Source organism: Accipiter gentilis, chromosome 7 (assembly GCF_929443795.1).
Source record: "Accipiter gentilis chromosome 7, bAccGen1.1, whole genome shotgun sequence".
NCBI classification, from domain to species: domain Eukaryota; kingdom Metazoa; phylum Chordata; class Aves; order Accipitriformes; family Accipitridae; genus Astur; species Astur gentilis.
In genome coordinates, this window is record NC_064886.1 from 15,627,388 (window position 1) to 15,654,544 (window position 27,157).

General features: G+C 46.4%; 2 protein-coding genes across 4 annotated transcripts in view; one reads left to right on the plus strand and one right to left on the minus strand.

The window, feature by feature from the left end:
* SVOP (SV2 related protein) overlaps nucleotides 1-27,157 on the plus strand; it is a 263,464-nt gene that overhangs the window by 64,910 nt on the left and 171,397 nt on the right. The window lies entirely within an intron of this gene.
* On the minus strand, nucleotides 367-27,101 carry UBE3B (ubiquitin protein ligase E3B). 3 transcript variants are annotated; one of them, XM_049806511.1, is made up of 29 exons: nucleotides 26,813-27,101; nucleotides 26,374-26,476; nucleotides 26,191-26,288; nucleotides 25,477-25,646; nucleotides 25,263-25,383; nucleotides 23,855-23,914; nucleotides 23,353-23,457; nucleotides 23,154-23,250; nucleotides 22,556-22,641; nucleotides 21,805-21,887; nucleotides 20,745-20,850; nucleotides 19,935-20,055; nucleotides 19,098-19,275; nucleotides 18,527-18,696; nucleotides 17,661-17,828; nucleotides 16,671-16,842; nucleotides 15,791-15,909; nucleotides 15,019-15,133; nucleotides 14,509-14,608; nucleotides 13,798-13,917; nucleotides 12,123-12,299; nucleotides 11,920-12,030; nucleotides 11,180-11,317; nucleotides 10,704-10,769; nucleotides 8,221-8,279; nucleotides 6,412-6,594; nucleotides 5,868-5,979; nucleotides 5,394-5,486; nucleotides 367-4,901 (listed from the first exon to the last, which is right to left on the minus strand). In XM_049806511.1, exons 4-29 carry the CDS (start codon nucleotides 25,635-25,637, stop codon nucleotides 4,710-4,712), a joined length of 3,213 nt encoding a protein of 1,070 aa, XP_049662468.1. In that variant the 5' UTR covers nucleotides 25,638-25,646; nucleotides 26,191-26,288; nucleotides 26,374-26,476; nucleotides 26,813-27,101; the 3' UTR covers nucleotides 367-4,709. The 3 variants fall into 3 exon arrangements, with proteins under 3 accessions (XP_049662468.1, XP_049662467.1, XP_049662469.1); XM_049806510.1 differs by having other exon boundaries at nucleotides 26,374-26,545; XM_049806512.1 differs by lacking the exon at nucleotides 26,374-26,476.

Consider the following 27,157-nt stretch of genomic DNA (forward strand, 5'->3'; position numbering starts at 1 on the left):
CGCCATAGCCAGTGCTCAAACCACTCCAGGGTGAAGCTGCAGTCAGTATCGAAGAACTTGACCTTAGAAACAGCCACAAAAGCGCATTTCTGAACAGCCAGCTAAGTACCACTCACCCAGGAGGCAGCAGTGCCAAGCCAGTGACACGTAGGTCTGAGCACTCCATCACCCAGTCAGGTCACTAATGCGCTGCAGGAGCTGCTGCATGTCTCAGTCAATGTGGGCAAACACAAAAATAAGCTGCAGGAATACCTTATCTCATTCTACTCAGGGATGTGGAGACCAGAGCACAGCATATCCTCTTCCCTCTCTGCCCGAACCTGCAACCAGCCCCAGCACAGAACATGGGCCAAGAGGCTGTGCAAAACACTGGAGGGATTACTAGTCTGTCTTGTGAGTCAGGGGCTTGGGACAGTCTGTGGGAGCAAAAGAGGAGCAGCAAGAAGAGCTGTCAGCTCCCAAAACACACCGGCAGTGGCCAGGGCCTGACGGCATGGCACAGTTGGGACACCCCAGCACCGTTCCCCGCCAGCACCGCCGCTGAGGGAGCACCAGCCTCTGGTGATCACTCCCAGCAGCGCCCAGCGTGTGCATGGTCCAAGTGCCTCAGCCATGGTCAGGCTTCACCTTCAGTCAGCCCCATGGCGCAGTGGAATGCACAGAGCCAGCCCCAGCAAGATCGTGCTGTGCTGGCCCACCACACGGCGATGGCAAAGCAGGCATTTTGCAGGCCTGGCTGTTTGCTGCCAGCTTTCTGCCTTGGCAGCATCTGCTGTGGGGTTTCTTTTTGCTGTTTCTGATGGCGCCATATGCCTCTGTGTCAAAACAATGGCGCTTGCACACTGACTGGGAGCCCTCTCCCTCACTCCCACCGAGCTCCCTCTCCCCAGCAAAGCCTGAGCTCCCACAGGGCTGGCCCTGAACACCACAGACCCAGGGCGAGCGTGGCATGGCGAGATCGGGCAGCGAAGGCTGTGGTGCGGCTCCGAGCCGGTCAGCAAAGGGCTATGCTGCCATGAACCAAACCTGAACTCAGGAAGAAGGTGGAGCAGCAGCAACAGGCACAGCTCCTCGCTCCTACAAGGATGCTCTCAGAGCCAGGCGAGGGGAGAAACGCAATGCCTAGGTTATTATAATACTATTAACAACAAACCCCATGTCGGCTCACAGCAGCTGGTCCTTAGGGCAGCTTTGAAAATACAAAGCGCAGCCTTGCCCCCCAAACCCACATCTCCCTATGACTCTTCTCCTTCCCCAAACCAAGAAGATTCCTTGGTGCAAAGATCCAGACAGTTGGCCCTGCTGGCCATCCAAACCCCGCTCCAGCACTCACAGCAGAGCCTGCAAGGGCAGACAGCTTTGCCACCAACCTCCAGCTTCTGCCTGCAGCAGGGCTCCTGGAAAAGAACACTCACCCAATGGGGCATCTGCACTGAGCAGAGAGACGTGTGCTGTCTTGCTCTTCTGCACTGGGGGATCTTGCTTGGCTTTCCAGTCCGGTTGCCTCTCCACCAGTAGCCCCAGCCACCATTCCCAGGTGACCAGAGATGTGCATAGAGCACTGCTCACCCCAGCACCTGCCCTGGGCCAGGCTCACCACCCCCTTAATCCAAGGAGCACCTATACTCTCATGAAGGTACCAAAGAAGTCACAGCACCCTGCAGGACCAAGTAGCACTTCTTCAAGCATATTCCAAGACAAATCCTGCTGCAAACAACACTGCCAGGTCCCTTCAGGCTCAGAAATACTCTTATCACCCCATCCGTAGCGCCCCAAGGAGCCCATCTCTCAGGGGCACCCAAGCACACGCACCAGGAACCAGCCTAGCAAAAGGGATTTCCAAGTGACCAGCAGCCTCCATCCCTTGCCTTGCAGCCTTCTGGCAGAGGTACCAGTACCCCAAAGCACTGCTCTCCCCTCTGCTGTGTGCTCTGAGCAGAAGCATTGCACCCAGTGGTTTCCCTGCCCCTAAGGAAAGGGAGACATCCAGTCATCTTACTGATACCAGGTTTATTTTTCTCTTCCCTGCATTTCTGATACAAAGGATGTAACCAAGGTCTCCACAGCAGCAAGTCTTCTATAGAAAAAATAGTCATTAATCTCCCATGGCAAAATCATCCCTGCCCTACAAAGAACACCCGTGCAGAATACAGCAGTGCAGGCAGGGACTGATACACATTTGCAGCCTTCTGCTCAGGTAAAAATGTATTAAAACCTCCCAGTCATACAGAAATCAGCTACTCAAGAGAAATATTGTTGTTGCACACACAGCCACCAGGGCATTCACTAGACTTTTTATATGCTAGCTACAAAATTGGATGTAGTGTGTCATAGTGCAATATTTCCAGGTTTGGAGGGACCTAGCTAAGTCTGCATTAAGATCTTTTCTAGGAACTGTACTCCTGAGGAATGAAGGAAAAAAGGGGAGCAAAGATTTTATTTCATTGTGTTCAACAACTCACTTCATTGAACAATCATTGTGCTCTATTTAGACACACTGCATTTCCCTAGAAGAAAAAAAGAGATCTTGTGTGATATTTTAAACTATGATTGGTACAAGTCAGTGCCTAAACCTCTCAACTACACAGTCAGCAACTGGTTAATGCTGAAATACTCTATGAAAAAAAAAAAATTTACTATCATCTTTGATTTCTCTGGACTCACAGTCCAGTATCTTGAATCCTCTGAATGCAGACATTCCTGTCCTAACACTTCCGATCACTCCTGTTTCATATTACTGAGTTGACATAGAAAAAGGATCCTGACGTTGCTTTCCAGATGCATTTCCAGGCATTGGTTCTAAAAAAAGGGTTACTTCTCTGAAAACCAGCTGAAGCAAGACAGAAGAGAAAGATGAAACAAAGGCCATCTCTATACTCTTGGTTGAGCAGTGCCAACTTATTTTCTGGTCTGTTTGAAATGTGCAACATATCATGGTTAAGAGGGTCTTTCAAAATGCCCAGGGAGCCTTCTCTGTGCAGAGACCTCTGCTATGCTGAGCACGCCTGGGGATGCGAATCTCCACAAGATGAACCAAGGCAAGCCAGAGGATGAGGTAGGGTATGGCAGTCTTGCACTGGAGCAGCTGCTGTGAGCTGACCTGTGCAGCAAGGCTCCAAGCCGATCTGTCCATACAGTGCAGAGGGGCCAGAGTGCAGGGTGAGGGTCACCAGTGCTGCAGGAAGGTAAGGAGGGGGAAGGAAGTCCAGGGGAGATACTAGCAACCTCTGTGGGAGCTTCTTTTATTAGTGAGCAGCAACAGGGGAAGGGAAGAAAGTGACTGGTTTTTAATCCTGTCCCAAACAGGAGAACACACATGGCTTTCCTTTGTGCTAGAAACCCAGTGCAGCCCAAGAGACGGCAGTCTCTCCTCTCACCTGGCCGAGGCAGGACATGCAGCAGCACGAGGGACCAAGGCTGGGAAGCTGCAGACACACTTCACAAATCAGGCTCTGGACTTCAGTAGAAATGGCAGGAAGGGTGTACACCTTCCCAACACACACACATGTGCACACCCCACCTTTCAGAACAACCTGAAAAAGCTGCCTGCTACAGGCAAACATCAACTGTTAAAAATAAGGCCAGAAAGAGACAAAGCGACCAAAATAAACAGTTTGGCAACAAAGCAAATGTGCCTGTTATGCAGAGGCCAAGTCCTGGTTCAAAACGGCACATCTCCCTAACAAAAGGGCCTGCAAAAAAAGTGAAACTTCTATCCAAGTAAGAGGAATTTTGCCAGCGGAGGTTTCCAGAGGGCTCTCGGCAGCTCAACACATTCCCCTTCCAGACAGTGCAGGGGGCACCTGCCCCACTTGAGTACTGTGCTGGGGAGTGAGGGCTGCCCGAGCTGTGTGCCAGCTCCTGTCCTCTGGACACTAAATAAAATTAAACCTTTTCTGCTCCTGAGCAAATTCAGACAACAACCCCTTTCGTCCAAAGCACAGGCTCTGGGAAGAGCTTGGCAGAGGCACAGCTGGCTCAGCACGCTGACCCCCATGCCTGCTGCTTGAGCTCAACCTACAGCACTCTGAAGCCTTCCTGAGAATGGCGGGGTCCATCTGCTTGCATTTAACCCACTGCTTCTCGAGTCTAGGCGAGTGGTTCATTCTCCAAAACAAATGCAAGGGCCTTGCACAGAGCAAGGGCATCAGGAAGCCCTCATGCAGTACCTGTCCTGAGTAAACAGTGCCCATTTGTGGCACATCCATCGCTGCAGCCTCATGCTCATCTCCTTGTGGGCTCTGTTATGTTTCTGCCTTTGTGCAGCTTCCCACAGACTGACTTCCACCCAGCAAGAAACTGGACCATCTCCTGGGAAAGGAAAAAGAAACACTCCCACAGCAGCAGCTGCCCAGACTGCAGAGCCTGCTGGAGTGTATTACAGTCACTAATCTGACTGGCACTTTTAATGTTCCTTTTATGCTCCCCTGGGGTTTGCTTTTAAAGATGATTTATGTGGGTGTCAAGTGAAGTGTATTGGGTCAGGCCCATCACCTCCTTCATCCTGGAGAAATGCCCAAGAAGAGCCAGCCCTGTCTAGCCCAGAAGCTCTTCCCTGTAAACCTCTATTATCAGCTGCATCTCTCCAGCCCTCGAGTGAGCAGTCAGCTCCCATGGAGCTGATCCACCCTCTGTGCATGAAGGCCTCCACCTCCAGCAGCAGTCAGCAGCTCTGAGAGCCCCCATTGTGGAATCCAGGGTCATGGCAACTAGGACAGCTCGAAGCCAGTGTTCATGCTGATCGCATAGCGCAGCTTCTCCCGCAGGATGCTCTTCTTGCTGTAGTTGGGAAGCTTGAGGAGGTTGAAACACGTAGAGGAGGTTGGGAGACGCCCGCCTGGCTCTTTCTTGCGGATTGTGAAGAAGCCCCGTAGCACACTGCCCAGTGTGTCACCGGTGTCCTGGAACAGGGCAGAAATGCATCACCCTTGCACTTCTCTGCTGTGCTTCTTTCAAGCAGGGTGCCTATACACAGGGCAGAGGTCTAACACAAAGCCCGTCTGCGGGGAGCAGGGACAGTCAAACCTCAAAGCCCTGGCCCCCACAACAGCTAGAAAGATGCTCCTCTTGTAACTGCAACTGCCATTACACATGCAGGGTCCCTTCACAGGGTGCACAGGGGAACAGGATCAGAGGTACAGGAAGGTCCCAAGGAGAAAACAGAACCCTGGAGACAGGCAGTAAGAGCCCATGTGCTGCTGTGTGTGGGAGGAGGTAGGTGTAGCCACCCATATGCATCCCATTAGTGTAAGGTTGTTTTCGCCTTGCCCTATAGAGCATATATCTTTATGCCTTAGAGTTTTCTGGTCAGAGATGAGGAAGCTGGGCAGGGAAGGAGGCCTGCCACAAGCCTGGCATGCAATGCATAAGACACAAGCAAGCAGGGTGCCTACCTGATCATCAGAGACTTCCACGCAGCGGATGGAAAAAGGAGGCTTGAGGTAGGCAAAGCCCAGAAGTGGAGGCCTGGAGCAGCTGGTAACAAACTGAAAAAGTGACGGACAGTGAAAGACAGCAGCAGTGCGAGCAGCCTGGCTATAACATACATGTGGCTAATGCAGTCAGAGCAGACAGCTGCTTGGACTGGCATTTGAGCACCCCCCAGTACAATACTGCTGAGCTTTAGTGCACAGTTCTGCTAGCCTTTGAAAACTGCCATCTATGCAAGACTATTCATGGTGACACAAGAGCATTTATAGAAACTCTGCTTCCATGGCTGCCTCTCTGCTGGGGAGCATGGTGCAGATTTTAAGGTGTCAAGCATTCTGGTACTCCTATTAGCGTTGAAAGCACCCAGCTACCTGGAGGAGAACAGCACCAGCCCAACCACCCCAAATTGCAGGCTGGGCTGAAATGTCTGCATTTACCTTGAGAAACATGGCTCTCTCCTCAGGGCTGAAGTCATTGGCTAGGATGTCCCACAGCCAGATAATGACCCGGTGACTCCCATGGAAGCCCCCATAGTACACCGTGTGTTTTCTGGGGAGAGAAATGTTGCGACACACTTGTGTCCCACTGCAGCAGGAGGGTCACAGCTGCCAGCTGACGAGTGCGGGAAGGATCAATACCTGCCACGAGTCAGGGTTCACTGCAGCAGCAGACACTGCCAGTACTGAGTCCCCACCAATGTGTATGGGGCACTTGACCAGATAAAAGGGAAGGGCAGAGAGAAATTCTGCTCTCAGAAACCAGTGGAAGAAAGGACCCTTCCCACTCATTAGTACTTTGTCCAAATTAGCTTTAAGGAACACTTTCTTCAGCTCCGTTTGTTTCAGTCTGCTCCTCAAATTTCAATCAGGAGGGGCAGAAAGTTGTGAAAGAGTCAGTCTCCTGCAAACCTCCAAATAGCTATATAATAAAATGGCTTGGTCTGCTGAGTGAGAAGACCAGCAGACCAATTTGCTCACTTACTTTAAATCCTCGAGGTCAATCTCAGCATTGTCACCGGAGATCAGCCGCTGCAACTCTGGTGCAGAAAACATACGAATCCATTCAGGCTTAATGATCGACCTGAATCCACTGATGAGTGCTGCTGTCTGACTCTTGATTTGTGTGTGCATCCGGAAGTGAGCCATGAGATGGATGTAGCTGATCCTGTGTGTGACAGGGAAGGTGGCAGTGAGGGAGCAGAGCAACAAGGTACACCCATCTAGCCAGTGCATGAACAAGGCTGCTGACCTGTCTCTCCAGCCCAAAAGGGACTAGCACTGCCTAGAGATGCGTTATACTTTCCCCTCCAGGGCTCTGCTCTTTATTTAAGCAGAAAGAGCTGTTGTTCTGCTCAGACTTTGCTCCCCCCACCTCCTGTTTCTAGGACTGTCTGCGCATTTCTTAGAGCTCCTTCCCAACCCAGGGACTAGCCGGCTCTAATAACCACTTGTTTAACCTTGGCCGGACAGCAGATCACAGAGGGGAGCACATGTCCAACTCCTCTTTAAAGGTTCAGATCCCCAGCCACAGGTATCTCTCTAGGTTTAAAAACAACTGTCTGGGCTCTGATGCCACCTGCACCAAAACCCATGGCTGGAGAATCAACACACCAAAAAACACTTGTTAGATTTCCACCTTCATCCCAGGAGTATGGAAGAGGTCCACTGTTTATTAAAGGGAGACACCATCAGGCTTCCTCTTCTCACCAGCAGTCAAAACAACTGAGCTTGCTGATTATTCTTCATCAGGTCCCAGGCAGACACCACCACAATCACATTGACTGCGTCTTCAGCTAGGTAACGTCACTCCACCATTAATAGACAGAACTGTTTCTAGATTGCTTCCACTTACAATGCTTCTCCTGCTCCCTCCCAACTACCAATTTGTGTGCACATCTACACAAAAACTTCAAAGTTTCTGCTGTGAGTAGAGCAACATACACAGACTTTCAACTTTCTCCCTGAGCTGACTTCTGACAAGCCAGAGAAAGATCCTTTCAAATGCAAACTCCCTGGTTGGAGCTCAAGAAGGGAAAAGACTGGGAACATCAGATTGCAAAGCACGACTAACAAAGACAAATCCTCAGGTAGGATCCAGCTTTCACTTGCCATTAAAGAGAACAACCCCCAGATTACCAGTTCAAACACACACCTACTTAATAGATATTTTATCCTTTTATGATCACTGAAAGGTATAGAGAAGAAAAAAAAAATATGAAGGGAACAAAAAGGTGGGTTTGGTTTTCAGGCTCCAGAGTTGACATTTACGATAACTATCTAAAAGCCGGTTATCTGTGAAAATAGCTACAGGGCTCGGTGTCTCCTCTGATTTCCTGTGTCTAAAGTAGGACTGTCGACTACATTTGAATTCACCACTGTCTCTTCTGAAGAACAGTGCTTTATACAACTGCCACATGTTATCATTCTGAGAAGATCTGTCTGCTCCAAGGTGTCTTTGAGCATCTGTGCCCTCTATGTTCACGACTGTGTGCCTGAATTGCTTTGAATCCATCTGTCTGTATCTATCACCATCATTAAATCCTGCAGAATCTCACAGACTGTGTGCCTTTGACCTCAGAAGCGCTGTTTCAAGAAGTAAATTGTCAATTTTTATTTTGCAAATCAAATTTAATACAATTTCTGCCGATGAACTGTAACCAGTAAATTCTATTAAGATATTTATGTGCTCCTTCTACTCCAATCTATCTCAATTCATTCCAGATGCAAGCCCAAGGAAGTAGAATAAAGTATTTTGCAGTGGCGACCTTAAAAATCTAATTGCTGTACTTACTTATTTTCATTGGTAACAGGAATGGTCTTCCCTCCAGGAACAAGTTCATGGCAAACAAGCTGAGGGAAGAAATGATTGTATTGCTAATTACTGCCTGGAACCACAATGGAAAGAAATGCCATGCTAAGCTGTTACCTCCCCATAAAACATTTATTTTTACAATAAAACAGTAGGTTTTAAAATTTAAGTAATAATCCTGCTTCTGCCTTGAACCAGTTTCACTTAACTATTAACATAGTAATTGAACAGTAGGGAACTCCGATTCTCCCACCGGTGGAGCCAGCCCTTCTTTGAGGAAGCCTCCTCTCTAGTCTGATCCATCACTGCTGAGCCGCACACAAATCAATTCAAAGAGCCCTGGGGGACTGTCACAATCCCAGAATCCAGAGGCTGAACAAGCTCAGAGCCTTTGCATAGCTCAGTCTAACAGCACGATCCAAAGCTATCTGCTCCACAGGTCTCATCTGGGGCCACCTGAGTGACAGAGCTCCCTGGAGTTCACTGTCCCTCAAGCTGGGCACTCAATACATGAAGCGGAGAGCACTCAGAAAGTGAGACAGCTGGGAGGCATCTCCTCCCTGCCCTGCCAGGCCAGGGCCTGGGGCTCAGCTCACAGCACTGCTCAGAGACAGTGGCAGGGACCCTCTGGGTGCTTGCTAGAGCAACAGAGACATGATTCATCTTTGCACCAATGCCAAGAGGCAGAAAGTCATTATTCACATATTACAGTGGCCTCTGTGCTTCAGTTCCAGGTGACTTCCAAGGTCAGACGGGAGCCCAGCACAGGGAACGAGCTCAGCTCCTCTGTGCCCAACACAGGGCCGTACCTAGCAGGGACACACAAGTTCATTCAAGAACCACAGAGCTACCCCACCTGTCTGCTTCAGCGTGGCCAAAGCACAAGAAAAACAGGAGTGCCCTGGTTTATTTTGAAGTTTTGAGTGCTGCAGCCTTCAGTCTCTTACTGCTGGGCTGTCATATGCCATTTCCTATCTTTATTTTTCAGGTGGGAAAAACGCCAAAGCTGAAACCTCAGCAATACTGAGGCAGCAGCAAGGTGTTCAGCCCACTGCGCAGTGGATACAACCTCTCACTCATGCAGAGAAGGGCTGTATCAATACTTAGCTGTCTTCCCATTCACCCTTGCAGCTTTGCAGGTGCATTTACACTGCTATTTCTGCTATCAGATGCATGCAAACTAGGTCCAAACTTAGCCAGCTTAGGAATAAGAAACTGCAGCATGCAAAGGTCTCAAGGACAAGCTGCCCCAGATAAACACTCCATGACTTAGTGGTCTCTGAGCTCCGAGCCACTGGATCAACACTGCTAACAGTGCCCAGGCTTAGCACTAGCTGGGGTCTCCCCACAGAATTTGCAGCAACAACAGCATACACAGACAGCGAAGGCAGTTTTATCTTATCTATCCATATTTTCCAGCTATGCACACAGCATCACAGAACCCAGGGCTCAAGTGCAACCGAGTACCTTCAAGCCTTCATAAGGGACTGACAAACAGCCTTTTCTTCTCAAGGCCAAGAGATCTCCTGACACACTGCAAGTTTCTCTGACAGAAACTGCTACATTTAAAGAAAAGGAATTCCTCCCTACGCACACAGATTCTTCTTTTTAAAAAGAGGGGAAAATCAGTGATGCACGGAAAGCACAAAACAATGTTTTTCAACTAAAAAATCCTGGCACTGGAAAAATTTAAGGCAACCATTTTTGTGGAAAAAGCTGTTCTCTGCCCACAGCTAAATATTGAATGAAGCCACAGAATCCTATGCCTGAGCTCAGAGAATCTCTGAAGCTGGGCCAGCTTTTCACAGCACAGGCATTTTTTTTGTTTGTAAAAGGAGAGCAGAGCTAAGTCCTAACCACAATCAAACACAAGGTCATTTACTAGTCAGTCCCCTCAGGATTCTTGTTCAGAGGGGCCACACAGAGCATCCACCTGACATATCCAGAAACACAAGTACCAGAGTAAAAAGCACTCTGCATAGTGTGAGCTTCAACAGACTGCCTGACTTTTAGATGCTGAAGACCAGCTCTCAGAAAGCTCAACAGAATAATAGCTGTCTTCTGCTGGCAAGTCCAACTGCAGGTGTATTTCTCTGCGCTAAGGACACTAATAAAGCTAGGACACCTTTGCTCACGAATCAAAACCTAGTTCTGCTGCCAACTGCTTATATTCACAATCTGCCACTTCTGGCACCACAGGCTTTCACACAGCAGTGGGCAACAATCCTCAGGACCCCTCTCAGTGCTTCAAAGGTTCTTCCTGGTAGCATCAGCCAGACAAGTGAGGGAGACACTCCTGTGCAGAGCAGTCAGGATCTAACCAGGAGAAATAGGGACAGCCTGAGCCAGAGCTGTGGACTCTGACTATCAGTGTATAGAACTCTGCTCATCACCACTTAGCATGAGGAGGATGTTTGGAACAAAGCAGAGATAAGGTACAACACAGTCATTGAATAAAAACATACCTGACCCATCACATCTTCATCATAGGACAGCGTTAAGCCCAAGTCACTGATATCACCATCATAACGCTAGAGGAACAACAGAGAAAGGGAAAGAAGATCAGTGTTTACCAGCAGGAACAGCAGTTCTGCGTTTTTGTATTACTCTCCCACTAAGTGATCCCCAGCAGGCATGAGGCACCAAAGCATAACAAATACATGAGTTGCTCTAGGTTATGGGGAGACTGCACAAGAGCTGAGACTAAAACTTGGGATTTCCCGATTGCCAGTTCCAGGTTTACACCTTCAGACCCCTTTCTCATCCCTGCTTGCCCCAGTAAAAACACAGGAGAGCTGCCTGCCAACCTGCTTCAGAATCACCAGTTACTTCCAGGGTGTTTTTAAAGATGAACAGTACCCCAAAGGCATTTGCAAATCTAGTATTTCTAGCAGCAGCCAGCGATAAGGGAGTTGAACAACAGGAAAAGTAATGCTCAAACCTTAATTGAAGTGAGATTTTTATAGAACTCAGAGTCCAAGGAGGGAAGTTCATCTACGGAGCTGTAGAAGACACTGTGGTGGTGCCCAAGTAGCTGACTCAAAAAGAAGGAAGCAAATGGTACATCCACAACTATTCCCTACAGACAACAAGAATGCACAGGTAAGGTCCTGTTGCATACTTGTTTTGTTCAACATCTTTGGTTACCAATGATCGTATGTTGTGGAACAAGTGCAAAGATGCAAGACATTGAAATCAGCTAAGAAAACCACATCCTCTTAAAATCCATCAATTAGTGGAGCAATCAGGTGCAAAAAGGCAACAGCAGAACTCCATGTTTCCTTTAAAAGAACTACCTTACATGGAAAGGGTCATTCTGTCATTACATCCTCCTTTTAGCCACATGTCCCTTTAAGTAAGGTATCAACAAATGGATGCTTGTAAGGTGTAACACCAAAATAACAGACTATTCCAGCTAGTGTCCCCAGCACCAAGAATAATAATCAAAGTATGTCCCAGGTTTTACCTCCAAGATTATTTTTAATACATGCTTGAAGAAGTGCCAGACTGCTCCACCATCAGTATCTTTATCCAAGTCATTTCTTTAAACTCACTTCTTCAGCAACACCTCCCCAAGCACATGACAGATGCTCTCAAAGGCAAGGGGCACCACCACAGAACTACATCTGAACAGTGCTATATCAACAGTGACAATACCCTAATATGGTACTTTGGGCTCACCTCATATACAGCCTTCCCAAGCATCTTCCCCACAAACTCGAAGAGCTGTAGGTAGTTCTCATGAATGTAGGATGTTGGGGATGGATACAGCCTCTCATCACCACTGGTTGTCTGCACACAAACAGAGATAACAGCACAGTGAGCCAATCTGTTTCTGTTTGCAATGGGTCATCACGGTCAGCATCTGCAGCCCTGTGTCATACCTTGAACAAGTTGAGTGCAGGGTCAAACACTTTTTTTATTATCTCTTCCAGAAACTCTTTGAAGACGCCATCTTGATCAATACCAGCCTCATCAACTCCCAAATCATTCACAAACTTCACTCTGATCACTCCCTTCATGGCATTCTGGGAAAGCTGCCGTAGCTGTTCATACCCATCCTACAAAGACCAGAAGAGCCAGAGGACAATGATACAGGGAGACACAGGAAACACCCACACAGACATGCAGCAGAGACACGGAGACAGATACACCACAGAAATATGCATTTGTCATTGAATTTTGTGTTCGAAAAGACCAGCATTTTTCCCAGTCTAAACTGCAGGTTTGTAGCAGTCTGAACTGAACTAAGGTCCAGAATTTTTCTGTATCATCACTTCATACAAAAGCAGCCAGAACTGGCACTGGGTCCCTCAGCACCCACAGAGAAGGTAAAAACATATTCACACCCCACATTCTTGTCAGGCCAAGTTACTGGCTTGTTGGTTGGCTTCTGCAAGCTAGGTGAGATGGGTTAACCCTGGCTGGATGCCAGGTGCCCACCAAAGCTGTTCTATCACTCCCCCTCCTCAGCTGGACAGGGGAGAGAAAATATAACAAAGAGCTTGTGAGTCAAGATAAGGACAGGAGAGATCACTCACCAATTACCATCACGGGCAAAACAGACTCAGCTTGGGGAAAATTAACTCAATTTATTACAAATCAACCAGAGCAGGTTAATGAGAAATAAAACCAAATCTCAGAACACCTTCCCTCCAGCCCTCCCTTCTTCCCGGGCACAAACTCCCGGATTCTCTACCACGCTCCCCCTAGCAGCACAGGGGGATGGGGATGGGGTTTACGGTCATTTCATCACACATTATTTTCTGCCGCTTCATCCTCCTCAGGGGGAGGACTCATCACACTCTTCCCCTGCTCCAGCATGGGGTCCCACCCACGGGAGACAGTCCTCCATGAACTTCTCCAACGTGGGTCCTTCCCACGGGCTGCAGTTCTTCACGAACTGCTCCAGCATGGGTACTTTCCACGGTGTGCAGTCCTTCAGGAGCACACTGCTCCAGCGTGGGTCCCCCACGGAGTCACAAGTCCTGCCAGAAAACCTGCTCCGTGGGCTCCTCTCTCCACAGATCCACAGGTCCTGCCAGGAGCCTGCTCCAGCGCGGGGTTCTCACGGGGTCACAGCCTCCTTCAGGAACCCACCTGCTCCAGCGTGGGGTTCTCCATGGGCTGCAGGTGGAGATCTGCTACAGCGTGGACCTCCATGGACTGCAGGGGGACAGCCTGCCTCACCCATGGTCTTCACCACAGGCTGCAGGGGAATCTCCGCTCTGGTGCCTGGAGCATCTCCTCCCCCTCCTTCTTCACTGACCTTGGTGTCCACAGGCTTGTTTCTCTTACATGTTCTCACTCCTCTCTCCAGCTGCGTTTCCATCTGTCCTAACTTTTTTTTTTCCTTCTTAAAAATGTTATCACAGAGGCGTTACCACTATCACCGATTGGCTCGTCCTTGGCCGGTGGCAGGTCTGTCTTAGAGCCGGCTGGTACAGGCTCTCTCTCGAACACAGGGGAAGCTTCCAGCAGCTTCTTACAGCAACCACCCCTGTAGCCCCCCCGCTACCAAAACCTTGCCACACAAAGCCAATACACCAGGTCACTCACCTCCAGCATACGTGAGCGGCGGATAGTGATGTGTGTGACATGAGGTGATGCAGAGCTAGTTTCAACCAGCCCAAGCTTCTCCTTCTCCTTTGTAACCATGTTTCGGAAAAGCAGCACCCTCTTAAAAAGAAAACAGATATAAGTTTTCATCCACAAGGATCCTTATCCTCCAGTGCAGCAGGGCTTTCAGATGTTCCTGATGCACACCCAGAACTAGCTCTTGGTTGTCCTGTTCCCAGCTAGGCCCAACAATGCCACTGTCATCTACTCACTAGAAATAGTGGGATTTACCTCCTTGCTCCCTGGTGGGGCAGAGAAATACTTGAAGCTCTGCTTTGGGAGGGACAGGGCACTGACAATACTGAAAACAAAAGCACCTTTCCTATCACCACATAAAAAAATATGTCATCTCTGCAGATTTTCTACCTGCAAAAACACACTGCTTTTTTTCTCCAAAGCCACATCATGCACTGCTGGATGACTCTATGCAGCTGCCCACACAAATAAGCTCTCTCTCAATGAGAGAAATTAAGAAAGTTTAGAGCAAATACATTGGGGTGATTTGGGGGGTTGGGGAGAAGACTTCTGTTCAACTGGCATTTCAATCACAAGCTCCATGTCACAAAATGCTTAAGATGCATGTCCCTTCCATCCCAGGCCATCCAGGTCACTGGCTTTTCAGCCTCCATCCTCTGCCCCTGTCCCACTCACATTCTTGTGGGGAATGACATGCGGGATGTATTGCAGGAGCAGCTGGGCTCGTTTCTTGTCCTTGTCCAGCTCCTGGAAGAGCACACTGGGTTTGAGGTCCCTTTACAAAGAAAGGCACAGATTCAGAGATCCCCGAGAAATGCCCAGGTGTGGTAAATAGATGGGGGTAGGAGAGAGAGGAAACCTGTAATGATTTCAAAGACAACTTAAGTGCTCAGGAGTACACATCTAAGAAGGCCAGAGACACTCAAGCCATTAGGTGCCCAGTCAGTTTTCAAAGCATCACCCTCCATGAGCAGCAGCTAATCCTTACATCGCAGAAGAGAAGCACAATAGGAGGGGCATCCTTAAATGCAAACATAGGGAGCAGTTCTGACCTTAATCTCACAGGTAGAGACACAGGCACTCTATTTAAAGTAAGGGATCCCAAAACAGCCACCCACAGGGGAGCTGGTGCACTGGGACAAGCACACAGCTGCACACAATCCTTGCCTCGAGCTGGACACTTACTTGCGTAACCAGTGATCCTCAGGAGCAAAACGCCTGCGGCAGTCCCTTTCATATAAGACCATGAGCCAGCCATGGACAGAATGAAACAGCTCCAGGGTCTCCCCTCTGGCATTCTCTGAACAAAAGGAACAAAGCAGCAATGTCCAGGCACCCTAGGTAACAGGAGTGTCCAAGAGCAACATGTTGATCATCTGCCCCACACTAATAGGACAGGTGTATTTCTCCTAACCTCCACTGCCTTCAGAGGGAAGGAAGAGATTTTGTGCCTCCCAGATGACAGACAGTCTCTTCTTTGATCAAAGTGAAAAAACTCTTAGCCACCTCAAAGCCATCTGACCCAGCTCCAACTGAGCCATCACAACCGAAATGGACTATCTGATCTACTTAGCAGAATTGAGCTGTACCATATTATACCAGCATATAGATCAACACTAGATAGCTATGGAGACCCTAGCAAGCCTGCTCTGCTTTGTGAATGCACTATATTATTCTTGTCCAGTACACAGCCCAGTCATGCTAAACTCTATCTCTGGTAAAAACCAACATGCCCATCGTGTCTGTTACACAAATTCTTATTGTAAATAGAAGAGTGCACTGTATTTGGTTCCAAGCACAACAGTGGCATCTGGACACCAAAAGACTGGGACATATTCTCATGCCACACAATGTAGTATGGGTTTTCTGTGCAAATAATAATTAGCTGAAGCTTCAAATTCCAAAATTAATGCCATTTGTTGTTCTAATAGTAACATCAACTCAAAAAAGTACTTACCTACAATTCCATCCCAGATCATCTTAAATACAAAGGAATTCAGAAAAGATGAGATGGTAACAAGCTCTTCCAGTTTGAATGAAATCTGCTCTTCGTAGACTTCTATATCATCAAGAATCCTATCAGAGAAAACGAATGCAAATGCACAAGTGTAAATTTAATTACCTTTTGAAATTTTCATAAAGGCACATTATCCTTTAGCAGCAGCTCTTATTTCTATGACAACTGACACCCATGAGGTTCTGACGTCATAAACAACTAAACCTTATTTATTGATTTTGATCAATATCTGATCCTAACAGAAAAACAGTATGAAATGTCCAAGAAACAAGCAAAGCCAGTACTTCATAGTTAAAAGGATCTATGCCCTCATCCCCAAGAAAACTTTTTCATCATTCAAGCTAAGAAAACTGTCTCTACTGACCAGCAAGGGCAATTTTCCACCCCCTCTCCCATCCTTTGTGTTGTGTAAGTCTATGAGCAAGACAGCAAAGGAGTTGCAAACAGAAGCATATAAGCTGGGGAGCTTTCTTGCAGGAGTATTGTAACATTTTTCCTCAAAGCTTATCTCGACTCATCAAAGTGTTTGCTTTGGACTAACACAATTGTTGTCCATAAGAAGCAGAAGAAATGTTTCCTTCCCCTCCCTAGCCAGTGCTGTAGTATATTGCCACCAGTTCAGACAGCTGCATGCGGCTGAGCAGGAAAGTCCTTTTGATGTCTTTTATTTCTCAGGGCTCTATCTGAAAAACTTGTTGCTTTACTCCGCCTAGTTATCTTTATGCAAAAGCAGCAATACCTTAACTATTCCTCTTGAAACTTAAGGAACACAACAGCTTCGTGTTACAAATCTAGAGAGCACCCTCTGCTTGCTACCTACGTGATAAGGTGGCGGGAGCAGTCACAGAAGAGCATCAACATGGCCAGTAGCCTCTTGGATTCCTCCGTATCATTATTCAAGCACTCCAAGAAGAGTTTTAACCCACCCTGTGGTCCCAGCTCACAGATAAAAGCCCATAATTTGGGCAACAGATCATCCAGGTAAGTGAGGCCTAGCAATGGAAAAAATATAAAACACACTCAGTAAAGCCTGTTCTGCCTGCTCATTCATGCAGGCTCAGAGCAACAAACATGACTTGGAGCTGAAAGATCCTTTCGCAAAGCAACACTTTACTTGAAAGAAACATAAACATCACATTTGGCTCCGAAGCCTGTCTGCATTAACAGGAGATGTACAATCATCAGGAAAGCAGAAAAAAAGCTTTTAACGAGGCATTAATCGTTTGCACATCTGAAGCTCTTTCCCGCTAATTATTTTGCAACTTCTGAAATGAATTTATTCCTGTGATCCAGTCACCATTACAACCATCTTAGAGATGAGAACACAGAGAACAGGGCTGTACCTGTGGTCACCACTATAGCCACAAACAAAGCATCCAAGGCTCTGGACTCATTCCTCTGCTCTAGCCACTAGACCAAAACAGTGCTTATCTCTTCCTCCATCCATTCCTAAGACAGGTAATTTGTTCTTAAGATGTATGAAAGCATTCAACATTTCCACCACATAAAGATTAATATTGCTAGGCTTCTCGAAAACACTGACTCAGTCTCAAGTTTGATATGGAGTAAGCAAGGTTTCATTATAGGAAAACTTGCCTCAATTTGTATTCTGGAGAGTTAATGCTTGATAAAGAAGTGATGAATGTTATTGATCAGATGTATGATTCAGGATGGAACAAGCCTTCCACCCAGCCAGTCAATAAACTGTTGTCAGTAATAAAACTACCAACAAGTCAACAGAATTTAATAAGAAAAATCTATTTTCTCCTCCACATTTTAAGTTATTTGAAAAGCACAGATGTGCCCTGACCTGTGAGTATCTGTAGGCGGATCTGTGTTAGCGTTGTAAGCGTGGTCTGGTACAGGACGCAAATACTGCACACCTTCTGCACTTCTGCTGAGTCCACTCGCTTGCCTCCAACAGGCTTGAGAATGTTGCGGACAGATGCAGACTTCTGGAAAGCTCTCTTGAAAAGATCTGGTGACAGAGAAGCACATGAGAAGTGCTATTTGAAACCATTTCTCATTCTCAGCCACCTGGCAGCCCTGCGATAAAGCAGATTTTAGCAGATGGGGTCACTCGACAGACAGTAGGTGTTGGTGGACTTTTCTGGCAGAACACTGCCTAGCTGCTAGCAATGCAGAAGCGTATTTCAGTGGGGACATTAGTCTAGAGCTTAAAACCCTGCCAGAACTGCAGTTACTAATGACTACAGGATCTAGTACTATCAGTAGCAGCTAGAAAATAGCTAGATTACAGCTATCTTATTCCAAATTCCAACTCTTCTGCAGAATCGCCACACATCACAAGTCCATGAGCTTCACCTTGCTTTTCACCTGGGAAGCTGGCCTCCCATCTTGCCTTGGAAACTACTAATTTATGCAGTAAGCACTTCGGCTACTTGAGAAACAATGAAAAAAACCTGCTAAAATAAGCAAATATTTTCACAGCACCAAAGAAAGAGACTTGCCCCAGGTCACAGAGGCATTCTGAGCAGGAATTGCAAAATAGGAGAGACCATATCTCCACCTAAACAGCAGCAGCTGCTGCCAAGTAATTACTCAAAGCTTTTAGCATAAGTGGAAAAGTCAAAGTCCAGTGAGTCTGTGAGAGAGAAAGACACATGTACACACATACACACAGAGACACAAAAAAAGCAACCCTCCAGAACTGACTCTTCATAGGAAGGCTGTTCTGAGGGGAAACTGGCTGTGTTGGCAGCTGAGCTATTTCCTGATTCTCCAGCAATTTCTTGCTGAGCACATCACTGAAGAGGATGCGGATCATATGGACTCCCCAGAGATGCTGCAGTTGCTTTGTCAGCAGAGGCATGGACTCATTCAATCTAAAAGACAAGTCAGAGAGACATTTAAGAAGGCAGGTTGGAATAAAACACCAGTGATACTTTGATACATTTAGTTCATAGTCAAAATGGAGTATGCACCCACCCTACAGATGGTCCTCATAGGAAGAGCCGATATACAGGTCCTGTATTGAGGGTACCAGTATGGCCACTGTTTACCAGTCTAACTACACTAAATGCATTTCCTCATGTAACAGTCTGTATATAAATGCAGCAATTTATATTGTGCAGATACAGCCTAAAATATCTGAGAAGTTATTCTGAATAGGGTCACACTGTTCATCTCAATATATAAAACACACTGCAGCATTAAAAAAAACAAAAAAGGAAAAAATAAAGAGAAAGGCTTAATCAGCTGTCACCATAAGGTCCTCCTCACTTACCCATAATCCACAGTCTGTGAAAACCAGCCCAGAACAGGATGCCAGTGGGTGAGGTTGGATTTCTTTTGTGAAACATACTTCTGGCAGTAGGAGAGCATGTGAATGAGCACACCCACAAAATGAGCTGTCTCCTCCTCAAGAACTTTATCATTCAGGGAGCCCAGGTACACAAGATTACCTGGTGGAATGACCAGCACAGCAAGACTTAAAAGAGGAACAGATGCTGTGGGACAGTGATTACAGACATAATAGACTAAATGAACTCAGACCCATTTTCAAGTCCAGGAGAGGACTTCTGTGAAGAATGACTATTAGAGGCTACCTTGCAGCAAGCCTTTTCCAGCACACATCAACCACTAAGGTGGCATATCACTTTGGCCACCTTCTCATCTCTATCCCACCAACACCTTCTACAAAGTACTATAAGCTACAGACAATCCATGGTTATTCCAGAGTTCCAACTGTTCCTCTTGTTACTTTTACAGAAATGCGAATTTAAATATCTCAGTAGCATGTCTCTTTAAGGAAGCTAGATTCAAATCTGTTATGCTACAAGACTTTCTTAGAGTCCAAGTGAAAAGCTAGCAGAGATAATACTTCACAGCTGAGGCATGATGACATGTATACAAAAGGAAGTCTCTGACCCCTCCTCCATTTGCAAGGGCCTTAAACCATGTTTGCAATATCCCGAAATATATTTCAGTTATTATTCAGAAACTAACTAAATAAGGATAAAAAAATTATGAGTTGGAGGCAGCTCTGACCCAAGGAGAAAGAAGATCTGACTCAAGACTCTCTTCCATCCACAGTAAAAAAAGAAGCATAACAGGTGCTTACCTAGCAAACAAAGAGTGTGACTTCCTTCTAAGCACACACAGACATCTCGGCATTGTGCTTCACGACTTAAAAATAGGATGAACTTGCGGAAAAGATCATGAGATTCTATCACTGCCAGACGCTGAAAGACAGAATTTAACTGCCAGTGAGGCTGAGAAGCATCACAGAGAACAACACCTGATCCAGCATCAGCAATTTGAATTGTATTTTCTTTCCAAATAAAGCAGCAAGTTGAGACCGTTGCACTGAAGAAAGTGTTTGACATGAAGGTGGTCTACGAAATAAAAAACCTTGCAGACGAATAGGCCATGTTCTAGTTGTAGACAGACCTTTGCAACTGCCTGTCTGCAAGAACACAGAATGCCCATTTGGCACAAAACTTGCCTGTCTGCACCAAGCTACACAGAGGAGCAGTCAAATTAAATTAGATTAGTGGACAACCTACTAGTTACCATCACAGATTCTCTGCCATGCAAGACTGATTTCTGCTTTGGCTCTGTCTATGGTTACAGAAATCAAGAATAAGGACATGCAAAAATTCAAGCTGTGTCACATATGCCTTTATTTTTACTTTATTTATTTATTTATTTTAGGGCAGTTCAGCCCATCATCCCACTGGTGTTAATAACTTATGTGGTATTAGAAACCCAGAGTATCTGGAGAGTTTAAGGATCAACACTTCCACAACAGTGTTGAAGCTGGCAAAGACAGAAATGCCAATGCTCTGTTCCAAGAGCTGATAAAATGAAATAACAAGTGGCCTTATGTGACATTCAGTGGATTTTTGGTACTATTGCATCACCCACTTACCTCAGGTGTTAGAGTAGCAAGATGAGTCATTATAGCAGGCACAGACATAATATGGATCAGAAACGACCTCAACAGATTGTCTGAAAACTGCGCAGCAACCACAGGGCTACAGAGGGAAAAATACTTCAGTGTAAGAAACCTGACCTAGCAAAGTAAGAGGCAATCTTTAACCGAGCCATCCAGAACTGGTGGTTGATTCTACCCTCATCAAGAAGCATCACTGGAAAAAAGAACATTCACTTACACTTCTGTTATCACAGCAAGCTCACAAAATTGCTCATGACACAAAGGAATATAAGCTAAACAGTTCACAGCATAATGTATTTTCACACAGCACATCAATGCCTCCCAGAGCACTATAAGGGTTATATGGTTCATCTCCTAAGTTCCCCTTCTCCCTGCTGCCATAGCTGTTTTTCTTAGTGAGAAGTTAGGTGACGTATTCAAGGGCATCCACTGCTACTCTACTGAACACCACAACTTCATCATCCCAGCAGTGACAGCTACAGAAGGGCAGTGGTACACAATTAACCACTGAAGTCTTAAAAGAATGCTCATTACTAGCAGCAGATTTCCAAAGTGAAGAGACATCAGCTCTGTAGAGATGAGGTCAGGGTAACAGCATATTTCCCTTATCTTTAAGGGGAAGACTGAACCATTAGAAAGACCTGTACCCAACTTGTTTCAGGGACAAACTTTGCCCCTGCAAATTGACTAACAGGTATATCTGCATCAGCAGTTCATCGTGAAGAGGCACAACCATACTTGTTCAGAAAACTCCAACCCCTTCTGATGGTTTAACAGAAAGACATACAGATACCGTACTCTGAACTGGAATTGCTCTCCAAAGCCTAGCCTCATACTAACACTCATTACTGACTCAAGAGCATTCTGATCTGAAAAAGGATGACAGGAAAGTGAGCTACTTGCCTAAAGCAGCTCCTTTTATGAGGGTGATACTCTCAATGGCACAAAAAGACTGGCAGAATGAGAGTCTTCAAAAAACACAATAAAGATAAATTTGGCTGCGTATCATCCCAAGCAGCTCTGGCTGGCTTACCGCAGTGCAAGAGAGAAGATGGCAGTTAAAGAGCCTTTGGACAGGGAAGGTCTGGATCTTGCCAAGCCATTAGTTAGCAAAATCTGGAATAAAAAAAAAAAAAAATAAAACCCCCAAACCTCCTGAAGTACTCAGAAAAAGATTGTGATTACTCCTGAAAGACATTATGTTTATTTTCAGAGCAGAGAAAAAGAACACCACCAAAGCAACCTAAAACCCAGTTACTACAAGTCAGAACTAGAAGTGCTTCAGGTTAATAATGGCATAACAGAGAAACTGCAATCAAATCAGAGACTCTTCAGTACTTCTTTCTCACAGGGTTCCCAGGCCTTTTAAAATTAACAGGCAAGGCTCATAGGTGCCTGGTAATATCGTTCTCATTTAAAAGATTAAGAAAAACTATATCAATTCCTTTCCCCTTCAGAACAGTAAACAAACAAGATCCATACAAAAGGGTATCAGCAAAGTTTGGAAAAAAATATTCAAGAGCCCTTCCTGTCCATCTCATTACAAGACGATTAAGTAGGATTTACATTCAGCAATAGTGACAAAAAAGGAGATGGTGTATTTGATCTCAAGTGCTTTGAAGAAAAATATGCCCACGTGCAAATCACCAGTGTTCCACAAACAGCTTCTCCCTGACACACCATCACAGAGATCATAAAAGCTTCCTCAGAACAAGGCCCACAGTGCAGGACTGGGGCTTGTTTTGAATAAAGTGAAGACATAACTGTATCAGCCCGAGACTGACCTGCAGCACAGAATAAAATCCCTTCTGATTTAGATGTCCCATGATGTTTGCACAGATGTGGTTCATGGCAGGCCTCAGGGTTTCACCTTCCGGGTTAGAACACTGATGTTACTAAATCAGCATCACAGCTCCACTCTTTACTTCCTTACACACTATAAAACAGTTTGTCAGTTCATAAGCCCTTCCTGCACAAAGTCCTTACCCTTATATGCAAACCCACCATTTCAGCAGCGTTTCACATCAAGTCTTGTTTAAGGTATAAGAGTCATATTTCCTCACGATACTTGTCCACTTTTTCTACGGGTATTTTCTACAAAAACCCAGAGCTAAAACCACATTCCATCACCCTCTGAACACTTCTTGTGTGTGAGATTTTGGAGCATTATAAAAATGTTGTAACTGTTGCTGTTCTAAGGGAAATAGCCTGTCTAATCTCAAGGAATCCTTGCTGCCCATTCTATGCTTTGTGCAAGCACAGAAGCACAATGAATCTTTGTGGTAAGCATAGGAAGAAGAAAATGAGCAGAAACAGCATTCAGTGGATTTTAATAGCAAATCCCAGATCAGTGGCTTAAAGTATTGAATTGGATGCACCAACCTTTTCCCCGAAGGATTTTCCATGTAGAAGTATCTGTGAAGGTGACAAGCATTGTGAGGTGCAAATTGACCAGTCTGGAGTCTTGTAAGATGTCAGGCTGCGATAATAAACACCAGTGTTAATAAATCAAATTAGCTTTGTGCCAAGCTACAGAACTGTTAAATGCAGGGAGACAAAACACAAAGACAATGTTCCTTACCTTAAGCTGCTTGAGAAATTCACAGCAAAACCACAAAATATCCTTGATCTGTTTGATCCATAAGAGTGTAAGGTCCTTGGAGAGTGCCAGTGACACATACCACACCTGAGGAAGGCAGGATACAAATGGGAGCAGTGGTCAGTATTTGTGCTACAGATTGGCAGAATACATTACCAGGAAGCTTTGTAACAAAACAACCTCCTCAGTGTCCTACTGAACCCAGCAGCAGAACCAAGTTATTTCTCCCCCCAGAATTCACTGATCAAAGCATATCACCCACCACAGAAAGAAATTGCCCTTTAACTCCTATAGCTGGATACAGAGTAAAAATACCAGAGGAATACTAAAGGACTTGTTCAAACTTTCACCATGGAATCTCTACAGTGTTCAGGGGCTTTTGAAAGCTAAAGTTCAAAAAATCACCAACCTAAATCCCCACACATAGAATCAAAAAACCAAACAACCCTCCCACCCCCAAACAAAAAAAACCCATCCTGCTGACCTTGGGCTCATTCTCAACATCCATACTATTAAGAATACAACGGCACAACTTTTCAAATCTCTGCGGAAAAAAAAAAAAAAGGTGGCATTAGTTCTAACTACAGGAAGGGCTATTCTGGAAAAGCACTAGGAACAGCTCAGCAGAGGGAGCAAGATACCTCCGTATCAAAACAACAAATGTTCCAAAATTCCCTACAGACAATGCCAACAGCTCCCTTCCTGAGAGTGCATCTACAGGTCATGCTACAGCTATGCAGAAGAGTTCCCTCCCTGAACACAGTGCTCATAAAAAGGAAGAATTTCTCAGCCTTCCCTTCTAAACTGCCTCCCTCAGCAGCACTTGGCTGAAGCCAGGAAAAGCATCTTCCTGTTGGGGTTCAGCTAGAACAGCTTAATGCTAAGGAGTGCAGCAGTGTGTTCCAAACTCCCAACCATCATGGCTCTTAGCAGAACTTGCCAATCACATCCACAACTCCATTATTATTTCAGTCCAGTTTTATTTGCCACACGCTTGCAAGTTATAAAGCCATTCTGAGCTACAGAATTGCTGCTGTGGTTATCCCGACTGAGAGTGGTGTCCAGAAATAAAAGTGGAAATGAGCCCAGTCTAGTCCTCAGCCCAGCAAGGGACTTACTTGCTGCTGGAAGGGGAAGGAGAAGAGGAAGTAGAACAGACATATTTCAGCAAGGCACCCAATTACTGTAATGCAGAACTTCGAATTGATCCCACTGCTTGAAAAATCTGTATGTAATATACACTCTTTTTTTTTTTGATGCTGTACATACAGAAAACTACATTTGCAATACTTGCACCATCATCATCAGAAGATGAGGAGTTTGATGGAACAGAGATTAAAAAAAAAAGTCACCCACTGCTGCTGCAATTTAAATATAGCCCTTCATTTTCCAATTGTTTTCCTTATAATTAGCCTTTGCAGTTTCCTGGGGCAAACATCATCATTTCATAGACACTACAGCAAAGGGCTTTACTCTGAAACCGCAAATTCAGAGCGTGGTCAGAGAAGTTGCGATACAAACAGCCTGTACACCACACTCTGCCGTGATAGCTCTTTGTGAGCTTGCCACAGCATACCTGCCTAGGGAACTGATGGATGCAGCTGACAAAATCATAAGGCACTGCTCAGTTACTAAAGTTGGCATGGTCACCAGGAAAAACATTTGTTAAACTATGCCCTGAATACAGAACCGCTACTAAAAAATTCAAGGGTTCTTCTATTTCATTCCTAGAAGCAGATCTCCCCAAGAGGGACTAGGAGACAGAGATCACATATCTGAAGCCAAAATATATTGCAGGAATCTACAGGATCACTAGATAACTAATTAAACACATTTTACATGTTAAAGTATGTCCTCAAAAGAAGAAAAGCATGTCAGAGTAGCAACCTTACCTCTTTGTCCTCTTTATGATTAAATACAAACAGCAGTTTCCTAGCAATTCTGAAGACAGAAAGAGCACTTCTTTTACTTGAGCCAGATTCATTTGTCCCAAAGAAATCCTCCACTTCTCTCCTACCAAAGTGAGAAAAATGAGCATCGGTAGTTGAAAAATCAAACACACGTCTCCAGAGAAGAGCAAAGCACAGAAGGTAGAATTTCACACACCTTATCTCCCTCTGCAGGCGGCATCGACAGAGAAATCTCCTGATCAAAGCTTGGACCTGGACTGCAGCACGCTCCCTCTCCTTCAGCTCCCTCCGCTCCTCCCGAGCCTGGCGTGCTTTGTCGAGGAACTGGGCTTTGGAGGACTGGCTTGCACTGAACATTTTTACAACCTACCAAAACGTAAATTTAAGGAAACAAAGAATCATTGCAGCAAACACCTAGAAAACTAGGAGCAGAGTGAACAAAACACAAGGGTAATTCTTTACATTATTTCTGAACGGACTACCTGCACCCGACATTTCAGTAGGGGAACGGGAGTGCCCAGCAACATAGAAAGAAGTGTGTGCAAAGTACAGCCTAGGCAAAGCCAAAGGTACTTGTCAATGGGGCTGTAAGAACACAAAAACACTGATACCAGAATCATCCCAGCAACGTCTGCAATCTAATGCAGGCAAGTAGACATTAGGAGGAAAAAAAAAAAAATAAAAAAAATCAGTGTGCTGTCATTGCATTCCACTCCCTGCAGTCCAGCTCCCCTTTGCAGTCTTGGCTGTTTCCATTTTCTTGTTTTCAGATAACACAGAAGAACAATTCTATAGGCAAGGAAATGAAGAAAAGGGCACAAGGGATGCTGGAAGCTAATTTATTGCCACGCAACAAGACAAAATGCACAGAGTCAACAACAGCTTTATAAATACTTGACAATGAACTCACCTGAGGGCTTACTTCTTCAAAAGAAGTGTCTGATAATGAAGTGTATGATAATCATTTATACACAAACATGATCCTCATCCACTGGTTTCAGGCAGCTCCTGCACAGATAAGCACATTACCTGCAGATGATTTGGGGATTTAGTCTTTACCTTTGCAGTTCTAAGTGCTTTTGACCAGACTTACCTCTCACTACATCCTCAAGAAAACATAAAGTCAAAAAAGCTTCAGGAGAGGAGAAGCAGCACCACCGCTTAGCTGTGATCACTGACACAGCTAGCTCCTCACACTTCAGACCGGGGAAGAAACAATTCGATGTGTGACAAAAGCAAAGGCCATCCTCAAGCATGCCAGGGCCCTGGGAACCAGCGAGACTTGAGCAGCGACCACCCCAGAGCGAGTGTTTCCCACTCCACCAGTGGGGACTCACAGTCCCAGAAATGGCCTCCAACACTTTGGGACTTGCCCAAACCACTAGCAAAGCACCTAGCAGAGATAGCCCGCCCCCCCCCAGCCCCAGCCCCAGCCCCAGCCCCACATGCCCATCTCACAGCACCCTGCCCACCGGGCCCCGGGAGCCACAGCCACCGCCACCGCCACCGCCCCCCCAGGCCCAGGCCCTCACCCTCGCCCCGCCGTCGCCTACACCGCCAACGGAGGCGAGGCGAGACCAGACCAGGCCAGGCCGGGCCGGGCCGGGCCGGGCGGCGCCGGGCCAGATCCGTCGCCCGCGAGGCCGAAGCCCTGAGCCCGGTTGCCCGGCAGCCCCCGCCTCGTATTCCCGTGTCCGCGCTCTGGCTCCGGCCGGCAACTCGCGCTGCCGCTGTCGTTCCGCCCGCTCGTTCTCTCGGTCGCCCGCCGGCTCCGCTCGGCTGAGGGGAGAAAGGGAAGCCGGCTCCGGATCTCGTTGCCGCCGGATAGGTCGGGTCGGGCCGGAGGCGGGAGTGCAGCGCGGCACCTCGCGGGGAGA

What these genes read in the sequence shown, in the direction of transcription:
- UBE3B (XM_049806512.1), bottom strand. Translation starts at nt 25,637, where the DNA reads ATGTTCAGTGCAAGCCAGTCCTCCAAAGCCCAGTTCCTCGACAAAGCA. An exon ending in AATTTCTCAAGCAGCTTAAG is followed by an intron (nt 23,251 to 23,352) that starts GTAAGGAACATT and finishes TTATTATCGCAG; the next exon opens with CCTGACATCTTACAAGACTC. An exon ending in ATCTTCTCTCTTGCACTGCG is followed by an intron (nt 20,851 to 21,804) that starts GTAAGCCAGCCA and finishes TTCCCTCTGTAG; the next exon opens with CCCTGTGGTTGCTGCGCAGT.